Source organism: Microtus pennsylvanicus, chromosome 11 (genome assembly GCF_037038515.1).
Source record: "Microtus pennsylvanicus isolate mMicPen1 chromosome 11, mMicPen1.hap1, whole genome shotgun sequence".
Classification (NCBI taxonomy): Eukaryota; Metazoa; Chordata; class Mammalia; order Rodentia; family Cricetidae; genus Microtus; species Microtus pennsylvanicus.
Genome location: NC_134589.1, coordinates 38222108 through 38234989, shown reverse-complemented (window position 1 = coordinate 38234989; position 12882 = coordinate 38222108). Strand labels below are relative to the sequence as shown.

The following is a 12882-nucleotide window of genomic DNA, read 5'->3' as shown; positions in this document are numbered from 1 at the left end:
ATTCTGAGCAACCATCTTTGAAATTCTCTATCCAAGGACAGACGAGGTGATAAAGTTCTAAGCACCAACTAGACAGGCGGAATATCTTGTACCCTGTGGAAACCTATTAAATATTCAGTGAAGCTAAGAATGGATTGAGGCAAAAAATAAACTCCGACTCCCACAAGCAATTCTAGGTTGACGGGGGAAAAGGCACCTCTACACTCATGTAATTCTTCCATATGAAACCTGTTAAATTTTAGAGTGTGAGGAATGGAAAGCACAGCAATCAGGTTTTTTGTTTGTTTGTGAGGAAACAGGATTTGAGATCCAGGTAACCCTGGAAGATCTGTATCAGGTCAGCTGGCAGCGTGCATGCCTAGTTTGCTAACCTCATCTAAGCTTCCTCCGCAGAGGAGAGGTCTTGATTTTTTTTTAAATACAGTGCATAGTACTTTCACAAATATAATAAATGGATTTATTTATCTTTGCCAGATTAAATAACTATCAATATAGTCTAATCCTACTTGTTTCCTTCATTACCTGGTTGTATGTAATTTAAACAGGCATTGGTGGATGGTTTCTATTTAAACTTAATATAGTATACATACTAAACCAATGTTCCCAAGAGTTGTCGTCATTGTTTGTTTTCACTGTCCAGTCCAGAATGTGTTGGAACTCATCTTGCAGCCTAGGTCAGCCTTGAACTGACAGTCTCAACATCTCAGACTCTTGAAGTCTGGGATTACCATCACTCCTGACTATTGGTGACACTTTTTAACTTATTTTTATAACAACAAATGGAGAGCTGATTTGAAGAGACTTTACAAGTATGTTTGAGGAGACTTATAGAAAATAAGTTAAGTTTACTTCATAGGCTTATGAGAAACTCACATTCTGGGAGGCCTCTCCCACTGAAAGAAACCATTTTCTTCACATCCCCCTAGACTATTTTAGTGTCTTTTATTGTTGACTTAGAGTTACCGGAAAGTAACCTTAAGTAAACGCTAGCATTGGCGCCTGGTTTTCCTTTTATTGGTGGGATCAGATGTAAATAACAAGTAGACCAAGTGCATGAGCGACAGTGACATTCAAGGTCTAGTGGTGGCATGGAGCACACTCGCTCAAACAACTCAGAAGCTTCTGAGGCTTTTGTTTCTCTCGAAAAGGAATATTTAATTTGTAATGCCTGTGTGCTAGGCACAATGATGGGTGCTTTTATGTAAACTATTTCACTTGTTTTCATGTCTGTCTGAAGCAGAAGACTTTCCATGTTTCAGATCAAGAGCTGTGCACTCCAGAGGCTGCTGTCTCTATAGGATGTGGCTAGTTGTAATGCAGCCAGGATTGCAGCCTAGCTCTGAGTCCCAAACCTATTCCTGATCACCACCTTCATGGATTTATGTGAAGAAACAAGCTTAAGTGTATACATACCCCACACGCGTTAGGTCTGTTGTGTTTTCATGTTTCAAAATGGTTTAGAATTGACTACATGAAATTCTTTAATTATCTGTCCACCATTAATTACTACAAAGTCATCTTCTTTCTCTAATTGTGGATCTGAGTCCTTGTCCCTTGTTTGAGTGATTTTCTTCCACCTTTTCTCAGGCTGTCCCACATGGTGGCAGCACTGCACCATGTCTTAAAGGACATGAGATTCCCACCTTAGAGTTCTTACAGTTCAGAATGGCTTCCTAGAGAGAAAAGCACTGGAACATTTACAGGCATGACTTCAAATCCTTTGGGGGGTGGAGGGGGCTTTTCAAGACAGGGTTTCTCTGTGTAACCTCCCTGGCTGTCCTGGAACTCATTCTGTAGACGAATCTGGTCTTGAATTTACAGAGATCAGTTGCCTCAGCTTCTCAAGTGTTGGGATTAAAGGCGTGTGCCGCCACTACCTGGCCAAAATCTTAGTATGAGAATACAGTGGAAATCAGGAGCTGACAGTGCTTGGAGTTAGATCAGCTCTGAGTACTAGCATTGCTGTGCCTTGCAATAAGTAATAGAACTTTTTTTTTCCTTCTGTCATTTTTAGGGGTTCCTACGATACCCCATTTTCCTGTAGTTATTTCACTACTTTACTTAAAGCCGATTCTCAGTGTCCTACTTGCCAGAGGAAAGGCTAGCTTTGAGATAATATTTCTTGACTCTGTTTAGTGCTAGTGTTATGCTAATGTTGCTTAATCTTCCTAGTTCCTCTTCTGGAAAATGAGAGATACTGTCTTCAAGAGTTGGGAGTATACATGCTAGAGAGAAGGCTCAATGGTTAAGAGGGTGTGTTGCTCTCCAAGTTTGGCAGCTTCTCCATCATAACTGCCTATAACTCCAGCTCTGGTGACTGCTACACCCTTGTCTTGCCTCTGAGGGCCCCATACTCACATATGAGTGTGCACACACACACACATAATAAAAAATTTTTAAATATAAAAAAGCTTAGGCCAGGCCTAGTTAATGTGAAGGCGAAGGCGTAAGTCACAAACAATCCCACACCAGTTTGGAATTATGATTAATAAAATGGTTATTTATTTAAAGGGGAAAAATTACAGATCACCGTCCCAGACAACAGCCCTCTGCACAATCAGGAAGGGAGTCTAGTCTCCTGAAGTGGAGCAGGAAGCAAGAGAGAGAGGAAAGGGAAGTGGCTGCTTTTTTAAAGGGAGAGAGACCAATGGGCTGGTATCTCAACGGCTATTGGCTGAAGGAGCGGAAGGAGCTCCTGCAACATTAATGTATATCTTTAATCAAAGCACTTGGGAGGCAGAGACAGGCAGATTTCTGTGAGTTTGGGGTTACCATGATCTATATAACAAGTTTCTGGCCAGCCAAGACTACATGGAAAAGGGGGTGAGAGAAGAAGGGGTTGGGAGTATTAATTGAGATTTTAAAGTGTACCCATTAAAGAACCTGGCATATGCCAGAAGGTGACTGCTACTGTAATTATAAAGTAGACATTAGGACAAGATCAACATCCACATTAATTTAATACCCATGCATTTTGATAGAATAATATCTTGTGATAGCATCAGAGTTAAGCATTCGCTCAGTTGTGGATTTTACTAGCCCACTTTGTAAGTAAGCTTGCTTTAGGATGAAGACACACTGGCAGCTGCAGGAAAACAGTGTCCATGATTTCTTCACAAATACCAGAATTTTAGAAGCATCATTTGATAAGTATGTTTGCAGGAAAAGTGTGCTTTTGAATGGAGTGCTCCTTAGAGTTTTGGCCGTGTTAGTCTTTTCCTTGCTTAATTTGGTTTTGCTCTCTGGTATCTTGGGTTTTCTTTCTACAGCTAACATTTATATTAGGATCTACGGTTTGAGAGACTCCCTTGGTAGTGATACCATGTGTGCTTTGTGCTTTAGTGTTGAGCTCAGTTCTCAGCCCCTCTGGTTTACTACAGAACCCCCATGATCTCCATCTTCCAAGCCTTCTGTCACTCTCAGCAGCCCTGGGAAATACCCATTTTCCATTGTAGTGGCATTTCACTTGTATTTTAATAAGAAAACTTCAACCTGAAGGTCCAAAAGGCAAAACAGCCAGCCACTGGCTCTTATCTCTCCCTCAGTTCAAAAATGGTGATCCTGTCTCCAGGAATCTCAGAATGAGACTGAGCCTGAGAGCTGTCTCCTCCCGTTTTATAATCCTCTCTAGGACTGGGATTAAAGGCGTGTACCACTACTGAGTGGTTTCTATGGCAAGATAGTGTGTCTACTGGGATTAAAGGTGTGTTATTGCTGCTTGGTCCATAACGCTGGCCAGTGTGGCCGTTTTACTTTTCTGATCTTAGGCAGTTTTATTTATTAAAATACAAGTGAAATGCCACTACATTCCATTGCTCCAGCCTCCCATAAGGTATAAACCAATTAGTAAAGAACATATCTTCTCAGTGTACCTGAGAAATATCAGTGAATCTGATCCTCCTTAGCTGTGTGTTCCCCCAAGCTTTAGTGTCCTCATTTTCAAAATGGGAATAACAAAATGCTTATGTCATAGTGTTGAGCTTTAGACAAAGACTCTCAAGACATTTAATGGTGAGCTTAGTATAGAATAAATCTTAGTAATAATGAGCACGGATTTCTCATTGTTCTGTGGTGATGGGTTTAGTAATTCTAGAAAGATTGCTCTTTTAATGGCAACACTTTTATTTTAAAAGCTTTTGAGAATATTTGAAGAGATAAAACCAAAGGACATGATAGTGAGATAAGAGGGTGGGGCGATGAGGTGACTCGGTGGCTGAGAGGACCTGGGTTCCATTCCCAGCATCCGATGTCCTCTTCTGACCCTCACAGGCAATAGACATGCATGTGGTGCATATACATACATGCTGGCAAACATTCATATGTATAAAATAAATCTTAGGAAGAAAAATTTTAGGAAATGCATTATAAGCATGCGTGAACTTGTCAAAAGAGTACATTAATTTTTAAAAGCTTTTCAAATAATATTTAGACTAAATTTTGTTTATATTGGTCTATATTAATTCCTTTTCATACATATATGTCATATATTTTGACCATAAGTACCCCATTATCATCTCACTCCTCTCTCATTTATCCCTTTCCTCTTCCTAATTAGTCTTTCTTCTACTTTAATGTTCTGTGAGGGGTGTGTGTGTGTGTGTGTGTGTGTGTGTGTAGGCCAGAAGGATAATGAGCACCCATGTGAGTGGCTGGGATTCTGACCTGGGTCCTCTGAAGACCAGCCCATTAATGCTGAGCTCTGAGCTGTCTCTCCTGTCCTAGATACCAACGTTGTAGAAATCAGTTTGTGTGTCCAGAAAGCTCAGTCTCCCCATTGATAATGTTCTTTCCCCTCCAGCTTTGGTGTTTTGAATCAGAGGCTTATGTAATTAAGACTGGCCCTGAATTTCTAATTCTCCTGCCTTCGCATCCTGAGTGCTGGGATTGCAGGTGTGTGCTGGGATTGCAGGTGTGTGCTGCCACATGTGACTGCAAATGTACTTTTAAAAGAACTTCCTTTAGAACTCTTTTTTTCCCTTATGTGCTCCTAGGCTTTCTGAGATTACAGCAGCATTCCTAAGATAAAGGATCATTTCTTAGGGAGGAAATGTTAGACTTGTCTTAACAGTTCCGATACAGAGTGACCCTGTGACCGAGGGACACGCGTCTGAGATGCTGACCTTGGCTGAGCTTTCTCTTTGGGCATTTCTCACTCTGTCCCTACAGTGGTGTGTTCTTCTTTGGAGAAAGTTCTTTGCGAAGAAATGATTTCTAACTTATCACTTTATCTTTAAATTTTTATTTCAAAAAAATTGTAGAAGCATTGGCAAAAAAAAGAGGCCTGGTGTACACCAGCTGCCCACTTGTCAATTTGAACTCAGTCTTTTCCTTCATCTGCCCCAGATTCAGTGTGATTGACTGGCATCAGGTTTATCACCATGTGGGCGCACGCTTTACTGACGTGAGAATGAAAAGCACTCCACCATGAGCATGCCTTGGGTAATTCTGGAAACCCAAGAGTCTGAATTGATTGGAAGATGACTGTGAAGAGCTAGAAGCAGCCTCGGGTGGTTTTCGAGGAACAGGAAGTCTGGTGCAGGGTGGAAGAGCGGCTCATCTGCCCTGTCACTTTGGTGGTGACTTGACCGGTATCCTCTTCCCTCCCACAGGCTCTGCTCAACGTGGTCCTCTGATCTGATCTTTCTGTTTATTTTTATTAGCTGACTTTTGAGTATTTCCTTCCTTGTTTTAATATGTTAGTAAGTAGACATTGGCTATTTAAGCATTAAAACTTACCCTTCATTAGTTGCATGACACACTTTCTTTAACTTCTAATTGCCTGTAATGGTAACGAGGGGATTCTAACTCCTCATTGTGTTTAATCTGTTTCTGTTCTCTCCGTGTCTATTTTTAGTTCCTCATTTCTCATCTTTTCTTTTCTATTACCAAGCCTTCTATTTAACTTTAAACAACACATGCATGCATGTACACATATGCATGCACACATGAACACACACACACGCGCATGGTGGAGGTGAGGGAAATGCATTGATAAAAATGGTAATTATGGTAGGAGATTTCTTTTAAACTGATGACCATGGTTGAATGTGTTGGCATAGCAGTCAAAATAAGCAGTTGACAAGACATTATAATTTTTTTATTCTAAAATAAGGTCAATCATGCATGGGAAATAAGTTATTTTCCCTGCATGTGAAGTTCCTGGGAATGATTATTATTTTTGTTTGTTTAGGGGTTGTTTGTTTGCTTGCGGACAGGGTCTTGTACCTTAGGCTAGCCTCAAACTTCTGTAACAGAAGATGATCTGAACCATGCTGGGATTATAGGCAGTGTTTCATTCTTTATGCATTCCTGTTTTACTAAATCTCATGCACAAGGATAGAATGAACAAAAGCCTTTGAGAAAAGCTCACACGTGTTATTATAGATGATACATTAGGTCAGATTTGGTTTGTGGCAGCGAAATGTCTTAATTATATTTACTCAGCAAGTCTTTGATTCTTTTCATGTGGGACTTTTTGTTCTCATCACCAAATTATAGCTTAAGAGTATTCTGTTTGCCATCCTTATCTTCTACATAATGATGGCTATTGCTACATTGTACTATGTATTAAATCACTCTCTCTTGGATATTTACTTTCCCTGTTTATTTCATGATTAGTATAATCTCCCGATTATCTAGGTAATGTGGATAATAACCCTGATAGCTAGGTTGTAGCCGTTGTGTTTCTGTCTTGTTAACATGACTGTAAAACTCAGTTTCTTAAGCTTTTGTCGGGATTTTAGTAAGACTCAACTATGCATCAATGCCATTGAATTTTTTTTAGGTATTGTTGAAGCTGGCTTCTTGATTCTTTTTAAATTATGAAATACTTATGATCAGCCATGCTAATCTTAATGTATGGACTTTTAGTGTAAAACATATTTTAAAACTCACCTGTACAGAACCATGGGATAATATTTTCATTGTGGTGTTCATGAGTGCTTTTGAAATTTTAAAATAACTTTGAATATTCATTTATCAGTTATATTAGAAATAATCTTTAATTTTTATTTAAAATACTGACCTTGTTTTGTAGCTACACATATTCTCCTATCAGTGAATCAAGGCACAAGTGTGCTTTCTTGTCTAGAGTAACAGTTTTTCACACCATCTCAAAGAAGAGGATGTATTTAAAATATTATATTTCATTGAGTCTACAGTTTCATCAACTATAACATATATGATTAGCTTCTATATCCCTGTGAAGAACATTCTCCACTAAAGAATGGGTGATTGCGGGCTAGAGAAATGGCTCAACAGTTAAGAGCAGTTATTGTTCTTCCAGAAGATCCGAGTTTGATTCTTATCAACCATCTGTAACTCCAGTTCCAGGAGATCAGCATCTCTTCTGACCTTCGAGGGCACCAGGCACATACATGGTGTACAGATGTTCATATAGACGAAACATCCAGGCACAGAAAAAAAACGTGATGGTTGTTTTTAAATGCACTCCAGTTTTAGAGATGTTAGTGCAAAAAAACCTTCCTGTTGTTATTTGATGAATTATGGTAATGTTACCACCTTAAATTTGTTTTCAGGCATTGTGGAAATTCTCTGTTTTTGTATTTAAGGACAAGGTCTCTCTTTGTAGCCCTAGCTGTCCTGGAACATGCACAGTATGAGGCTGGACTCAAACTCAGAGATCCACCTGCCTCTGCATCCCAAGAGCTGGGATTAAAGGCCTAACATGGAAAAAAAATTAATGATTTATTTTATTTTATCTGCATTCATGTTTTGCCTGCATCTGTGCCTGTGCAAGTCTGTCCTGAAGCTGGAGTTACAGACAATTGTGAACTGCCATGTGGGTGCTGGTACTTGACCTCAGGAAAAGCAGCCAGTGCTCCGAGCTGCTGACCAGCTTCTCCATAAATATTTCTTAATGTATAACAAAATTGAACTTGTACCCTCAAGCTAAAATTAGTTTATGAGGTAGATTAAATTCTCCTTGATTTCCAGATGAACAAACCACATTGTATAGAGATTATGTGTTCTTCTAGAATTGTGTACTCATGAATTACGGTTTCCAGTACACTTACTTACTCTGAGGTATGCGATAATATTGAATAACGGACAATGTCACCTCCCTGTTGTCTACATTCATTTATAATTTGGCCTTTGGCCTAGATTTTTCTCTGTTACACAACAAATATTTATTGAGATTTTACTTTTGACTTTTTTTTTTTTTTTTGGTGAGGTCTCATTCTATTGTCCATAGGTGGCCCTGGAGCTTACTGTAGCTAGCCCATAATAGTCCCAAACTTGGAAATATCCTTTTGTCTCAGTCACTCGTGTGTTGAGATTGCAGGTATGAGCCACCAGCAGTTTAGCTTCATTTTTTTGCAGCTGTTGCTGTGTCTTGATTTTAGCTGCAGTTTTGAGTGCAGCTACAGTGGTTAGTGTTTCCATAGTGAATCATCGTGCCTCTACTAATGGATGAATTACTCTGATTCTGGAGTGCCTGACTACTCAGAAACTGTATAGGCTGTCATTGGTGGCTTAATGCATGTTTTGAAAGCAGTTCATTTATTTCTGTCTAACTGGGTAAAATGTTTAGGAGCGAAGTGAGAGCTGTGAAGTGATCCTGCCAAGGTTTTTGTGTGTCGTAGCTTTGGTTGTCTGGCATATTCAAGTCACTGTCTGTTTCCTTCACAGGTGGTGGCTAACGCTGTGGCAGCATTGTCTGAGATCAGTGAATCTCACCCAAACAGCAACTTACTTGATCTGAACCCTCAGAATATCAATAAGCTGCTCACAGCCCTAAATGAGTGCACTGAATGGGGCCAGATTTTCATCTTGGACTGCCTGTCTAATTACAACCCTAAAGATGACCGGGAAGCCCAGAGGTCAGTCTGTCTACTGGACATAAGCTGATGGTCTTGCCTGACTGAGTAATGTCTAATGCCTGCTCCTAGTGTAAGAGGCTATCAGACTGAGGAAGGCAGAGGGTGTAGGGGACATTGCTATCCCTGGCATATTTTCTCACTGGAGTTAGGGGCACTGTAAGTGCTAAAGCACATCAAGAATTTAGTTGTTTCTGTTATACTTCTGCCAAAACTTCCACCATATTGTCACCCATCTTCCAATTCCTGGTCATTTGGTAAACAAAAGTTATGTCTGTCCTTGTAATGACATGCTGTCTATTCTGTTAGATTCTTCATACTAGTAATGGAGCTGAACAATAGATAAGTGTTTTAGAGGCAGCAGCACAGATGTGTCTTGCCCTTGATTTGGCGCTTTTGAGAACGGCTTGATTGCTCCACTCAGCCCTTTACCGCCTACAGTTGCGGATTTCCTTGACTGTCAGAACTTTATTAGCAAATGGCATCAACATATAAGTACATTTCAGTTTACAAGGCTGGAGTTACTACCCATTTTTAAATTGAGCATGTTGTATATATAAGCACTGGTCTAGGCAAAGTACTTCTGAAGAATTGCTGACTCTCCATTAAAGTTGACATATTTTAATTATGGTAGATAAGAACCTTCCTTGCCTGGCTGAAGCTGATTTCCAAGCTACTAGAATGTAAGTTCTCTTCACTTGTCTGGGAAATGACTCCCTCTGGACCTAAAACTGCTGGTAGTTTCTTTCCATCATTGAAAGTACAGTTATATTCTGAAGAGAACTTTACCAAGAATTTTGTTTTCTGTTGGCTATTGACATTGCACTCATTAGTTCCCTCAGCAGAACTTCTTAAGCCGGTGCTCGGTGCTGGGTTCTGTGCTAGGCTGTGAGAATTCCACAGAGAACAGGCAACAGTTGTGGCCCTCATGCACCATTCACTCTGGGGGTAGGAGTTTATACAGTGTGGATATTCAAGAACGCAGGCCATAACTCATGACTGCTAACAGAGGTACTAGAAGGGACTATAAAGAGAATGCCTTCCATCTCTATAGTTTCTGTTTGTTTTTAGTCAGGGTCTATGCATATAACCTCTGCTAGCCACAAACTTGTGACCTTCCTGCCTCAATATTTGTTTTGTTTGTTGTTTGAGACAGGCTCTCGATATGTAGCCCCCACTGGACTCAAACTTACCATATAGATCATGGCCTCTAACTCAGAGATTCATCTGCCATTGCTTCCCAAAAGCTGGAATTAAAGCTGTGCATACCACACTTGGCAGGGTTTTATTTTTTTATTTTAATTTTTGGAATTATACTTTTTAAAAAGAGCAATTGAGAAGGTATCTGTGAAAGGGACTTTTTTAAGTCTGGAGTCAGCCATGTGGACATAAAAAGAAGAGAGTAAGCAGGTGCTTACCTTGTCTCTAACATTGTAAACAGGACTCGTGATGTTGCCCAAGAGCAGGCAAGATTAGGTTGATTTCAGAGAACACTATACGTGTGACTATCAAGATTCTACGGGGCATCTAAGCATAGGTAGTAGGGGCTAGAAGAAGTTAGGAGAATATTGTAATAATATTCTAATATTAAAAACCAAACCCAAACAGAACAAAAGCCTCATCTGTTCCCGAGTTTTTCTTACTAGCTTGAAAGCAAGAGGCTATGTAGTTTTGTCTGCCAACCCACTTTGTCTTTAAGACACAGGTGATGACACCTCTCACTGTGCATTTATTTTCAGGACGTTTGGTTTGATTTCCTATAGGTTGAGTAGAGATGAGCTGTGAGGCAGGGAGCCCTAGCATTATGTGTGGGAGACAGAGGACTAAAATCCAGAAGGTAACTGGTGTGAGTGCAAGTGTCTGGGGGGTTGCTAGTTCCCTTCCGGTTTGGATATCCCTGTTGCTGGCTTCTCAAGTCTTCTGATGCCCCTGCTCTGCCTGTAGTCTGCTGGGCACGAAGCTTCTGCGGTGTTGGATCCCATTTTGACCTAAGCATAGAACTTTGACTTTGCTAACTGAATCTTTGATTTCTTGATACTTGGGCCATGGAACTCTGAAGCATAACTTTATGGATGAATTGAGCAAAGGTGCTGTATTTTCCCTTTCTGCCCACAGCATCTGTGAGCGAGTGACTCCTCGACTCTCCCATGCCAACTCTGCGGTGGTGCTTTCAGCAGTGAAAGTCCTGATGAAGTTCCTAGAGCTGTTACCCAAGGACTCTGACTACTACAATATGCTGCTCAAGAAGTTAGCACCTCCGCTTGTCACTCTGCTGTCGGGGGAGCCAGAAGTACAGTATGTTGCCCTGAGGAACATCAATCTAATTGTCCAGAAAAGGTGGGAAATAGTGGTTTGGTGATTTTAAAACGTGTGTGATCTTGAATTAAGCTTAATATAAATGCCCTATAGACCGATGCTAATCTCTTTTGTTTGTTACTGTGTGGAAGTGAAAATGTTATAATAGCAGTACAACTTGCCCAGGAATACAACTTACAGTTACCAGTTTTTTGGTAGTAATTATCTGCTGTTGCAGTTCAGGGTTGTTTTGGCTTGTTTGTTTGTTTGTTGATTTTTGAAAACAGGCTCTCACTATGTAGCTCAGGCTGGCCTCAAACTCACAAAGGTTCCCCTGCCTCTTCCTCCCAGGTGCTGGGAGTAAAGGAGTGTGCCATCACGCCCAGCAAGGTTGCTTTCTTAAGTGCTTCCTTTGGATATGCTACCCTTGGAAAGCTGTAGTTGAGGACCAGGTTTTTCTTCCTCAGCAGTTCTCTGTGGTAACATACCCCTTGTCCTTTAAAAGAACACAAATCAGATATCAAAAGGAATTTGTGGAGAATAGATGGGCTGGGAGTTTAGCTTTTTGCTAGAATGCTTGCCTAGAATGTGCTAGACACCCAGGTTTACTGTGCGGAAGTAAAAGTGTTATTGTGTAGTGCAGCTACTATATGGGGTGGGGGCACAATAGAGACTTACACAGCACATTTGTCAGTGGTTTTGCCTCCCTCAAGGGGGCAGGCAGGAAGACTGAGCAGGATATGTCAGTAAATAAGTTCTATCTTCTTCCTTTCTTGTGTTGTGTATCACAGGCCTGAAATCTTGAAACAGGAAATTAAAGTCTTCTTTGTGAAGTACAATGATCCCATCTATGTTAAACTAGAGAAGTTGGACATCATGATTCGTCTTGCATCCCAGGCTAACATTGCGCAGGTCAGACCTTAAGCTGTTTCAAATTTATGATGGCTTTGAACTTAAGATCTGACATCCAGAAGGCATGAAATTGCTGTTTGAGAATCTTTAAAGGTTATCCACTTGGATCTTTGACAGGTTCTGGCAGAGCTGAAGGAATATGCCACTGAGGTCGACGTGGACTTTGTTCGCAAAGCTGTGAGGGCCATTGGACGGTGTGCCATCAAAGTGGAGGTAAGGCTCCAGAGGAGATATAGATCACACAGTATGGGATTTTGAGTGTTCATTACTTTAGAGTATGTATATTTTGAAGTTTATCAAAATAATAAAGCATATACACTTAATGAACTGAACAATTTAGTGCTTATGGGTGTTTTGTCTGCCTTATGTCTATGTACCTTGCGTGTGCTAAGTACTTCTCTAAGCCAGAAGAGGCTATTGGACCCCCTGGAACTAACGTTACAGATGGGTAGTCATGAGCCACAATCTGGGTGCTGGGAATCTAACCCAGGTTCTCTGGAAGAGCGGCCATTTTTACTCTTAGCCCCTGAGCCTTCTCAGCCCCAGATTAAAGCCCCTAAAGGGTTTCCCAATAAGCCCAGGCCTCCCTTCCTAGGACCTCTGAAGGCTCTTGGGAAGCAGCCCCAGGTCACCTCTCACCTGGGATGAGCTTGGCAACCTGTGCCGCTACAGGCCGCACCCTTGGGATAAACTCTATCTTCCAAAAACAACGCCCTCACAGTGCCCGTCAGGCACTACAGCCCTAGTGAAAACGAAAAGCCGCTGTCCCTGGTTCTTTTCCTTCTCTACCTAGATATACTTCCCCAATAGTATTACTTTTAACTCTTTTTTATTT

The 12882-nt window shown here is 40.8% G+C and overlaps 1 protein-coding gene across 6 annotated transcripts in view; it reads left to right on the top strand.

Annotated features, from left to right (window-relative positions):
* Positions 1 to 12882, top strand: part of Ap2b1 (adaptor related protein complex 2 subunit beta 1) — a 118819-nt gene that overhangs the window by 24328 nt on the left and 81609 nt on the right. For all 6 annotated transcript variants that reach the window (XM_075991336.1, XM_075991339.1, XM_075991334.1 and 3 more), the window contains 4 exons: positions 8653 to 8843; positions 10956 to 11177; positions 11927 to 12047; positions 12165 to 12260. In XM_075991336.1, the coding sequence (XP_075847451.1) occupies positions 8653 to 8843; positions 10956 to 11177; positions 11927 to 12047; positions 12165 to 12260 (630 nt within the window). The remainder of the gene's footprint in view (positions 1 to 8652; positions 8844 to 10955; positions 11178 to 11926; positions 12048 to 12164; positions 12261 to 12882) is intronic.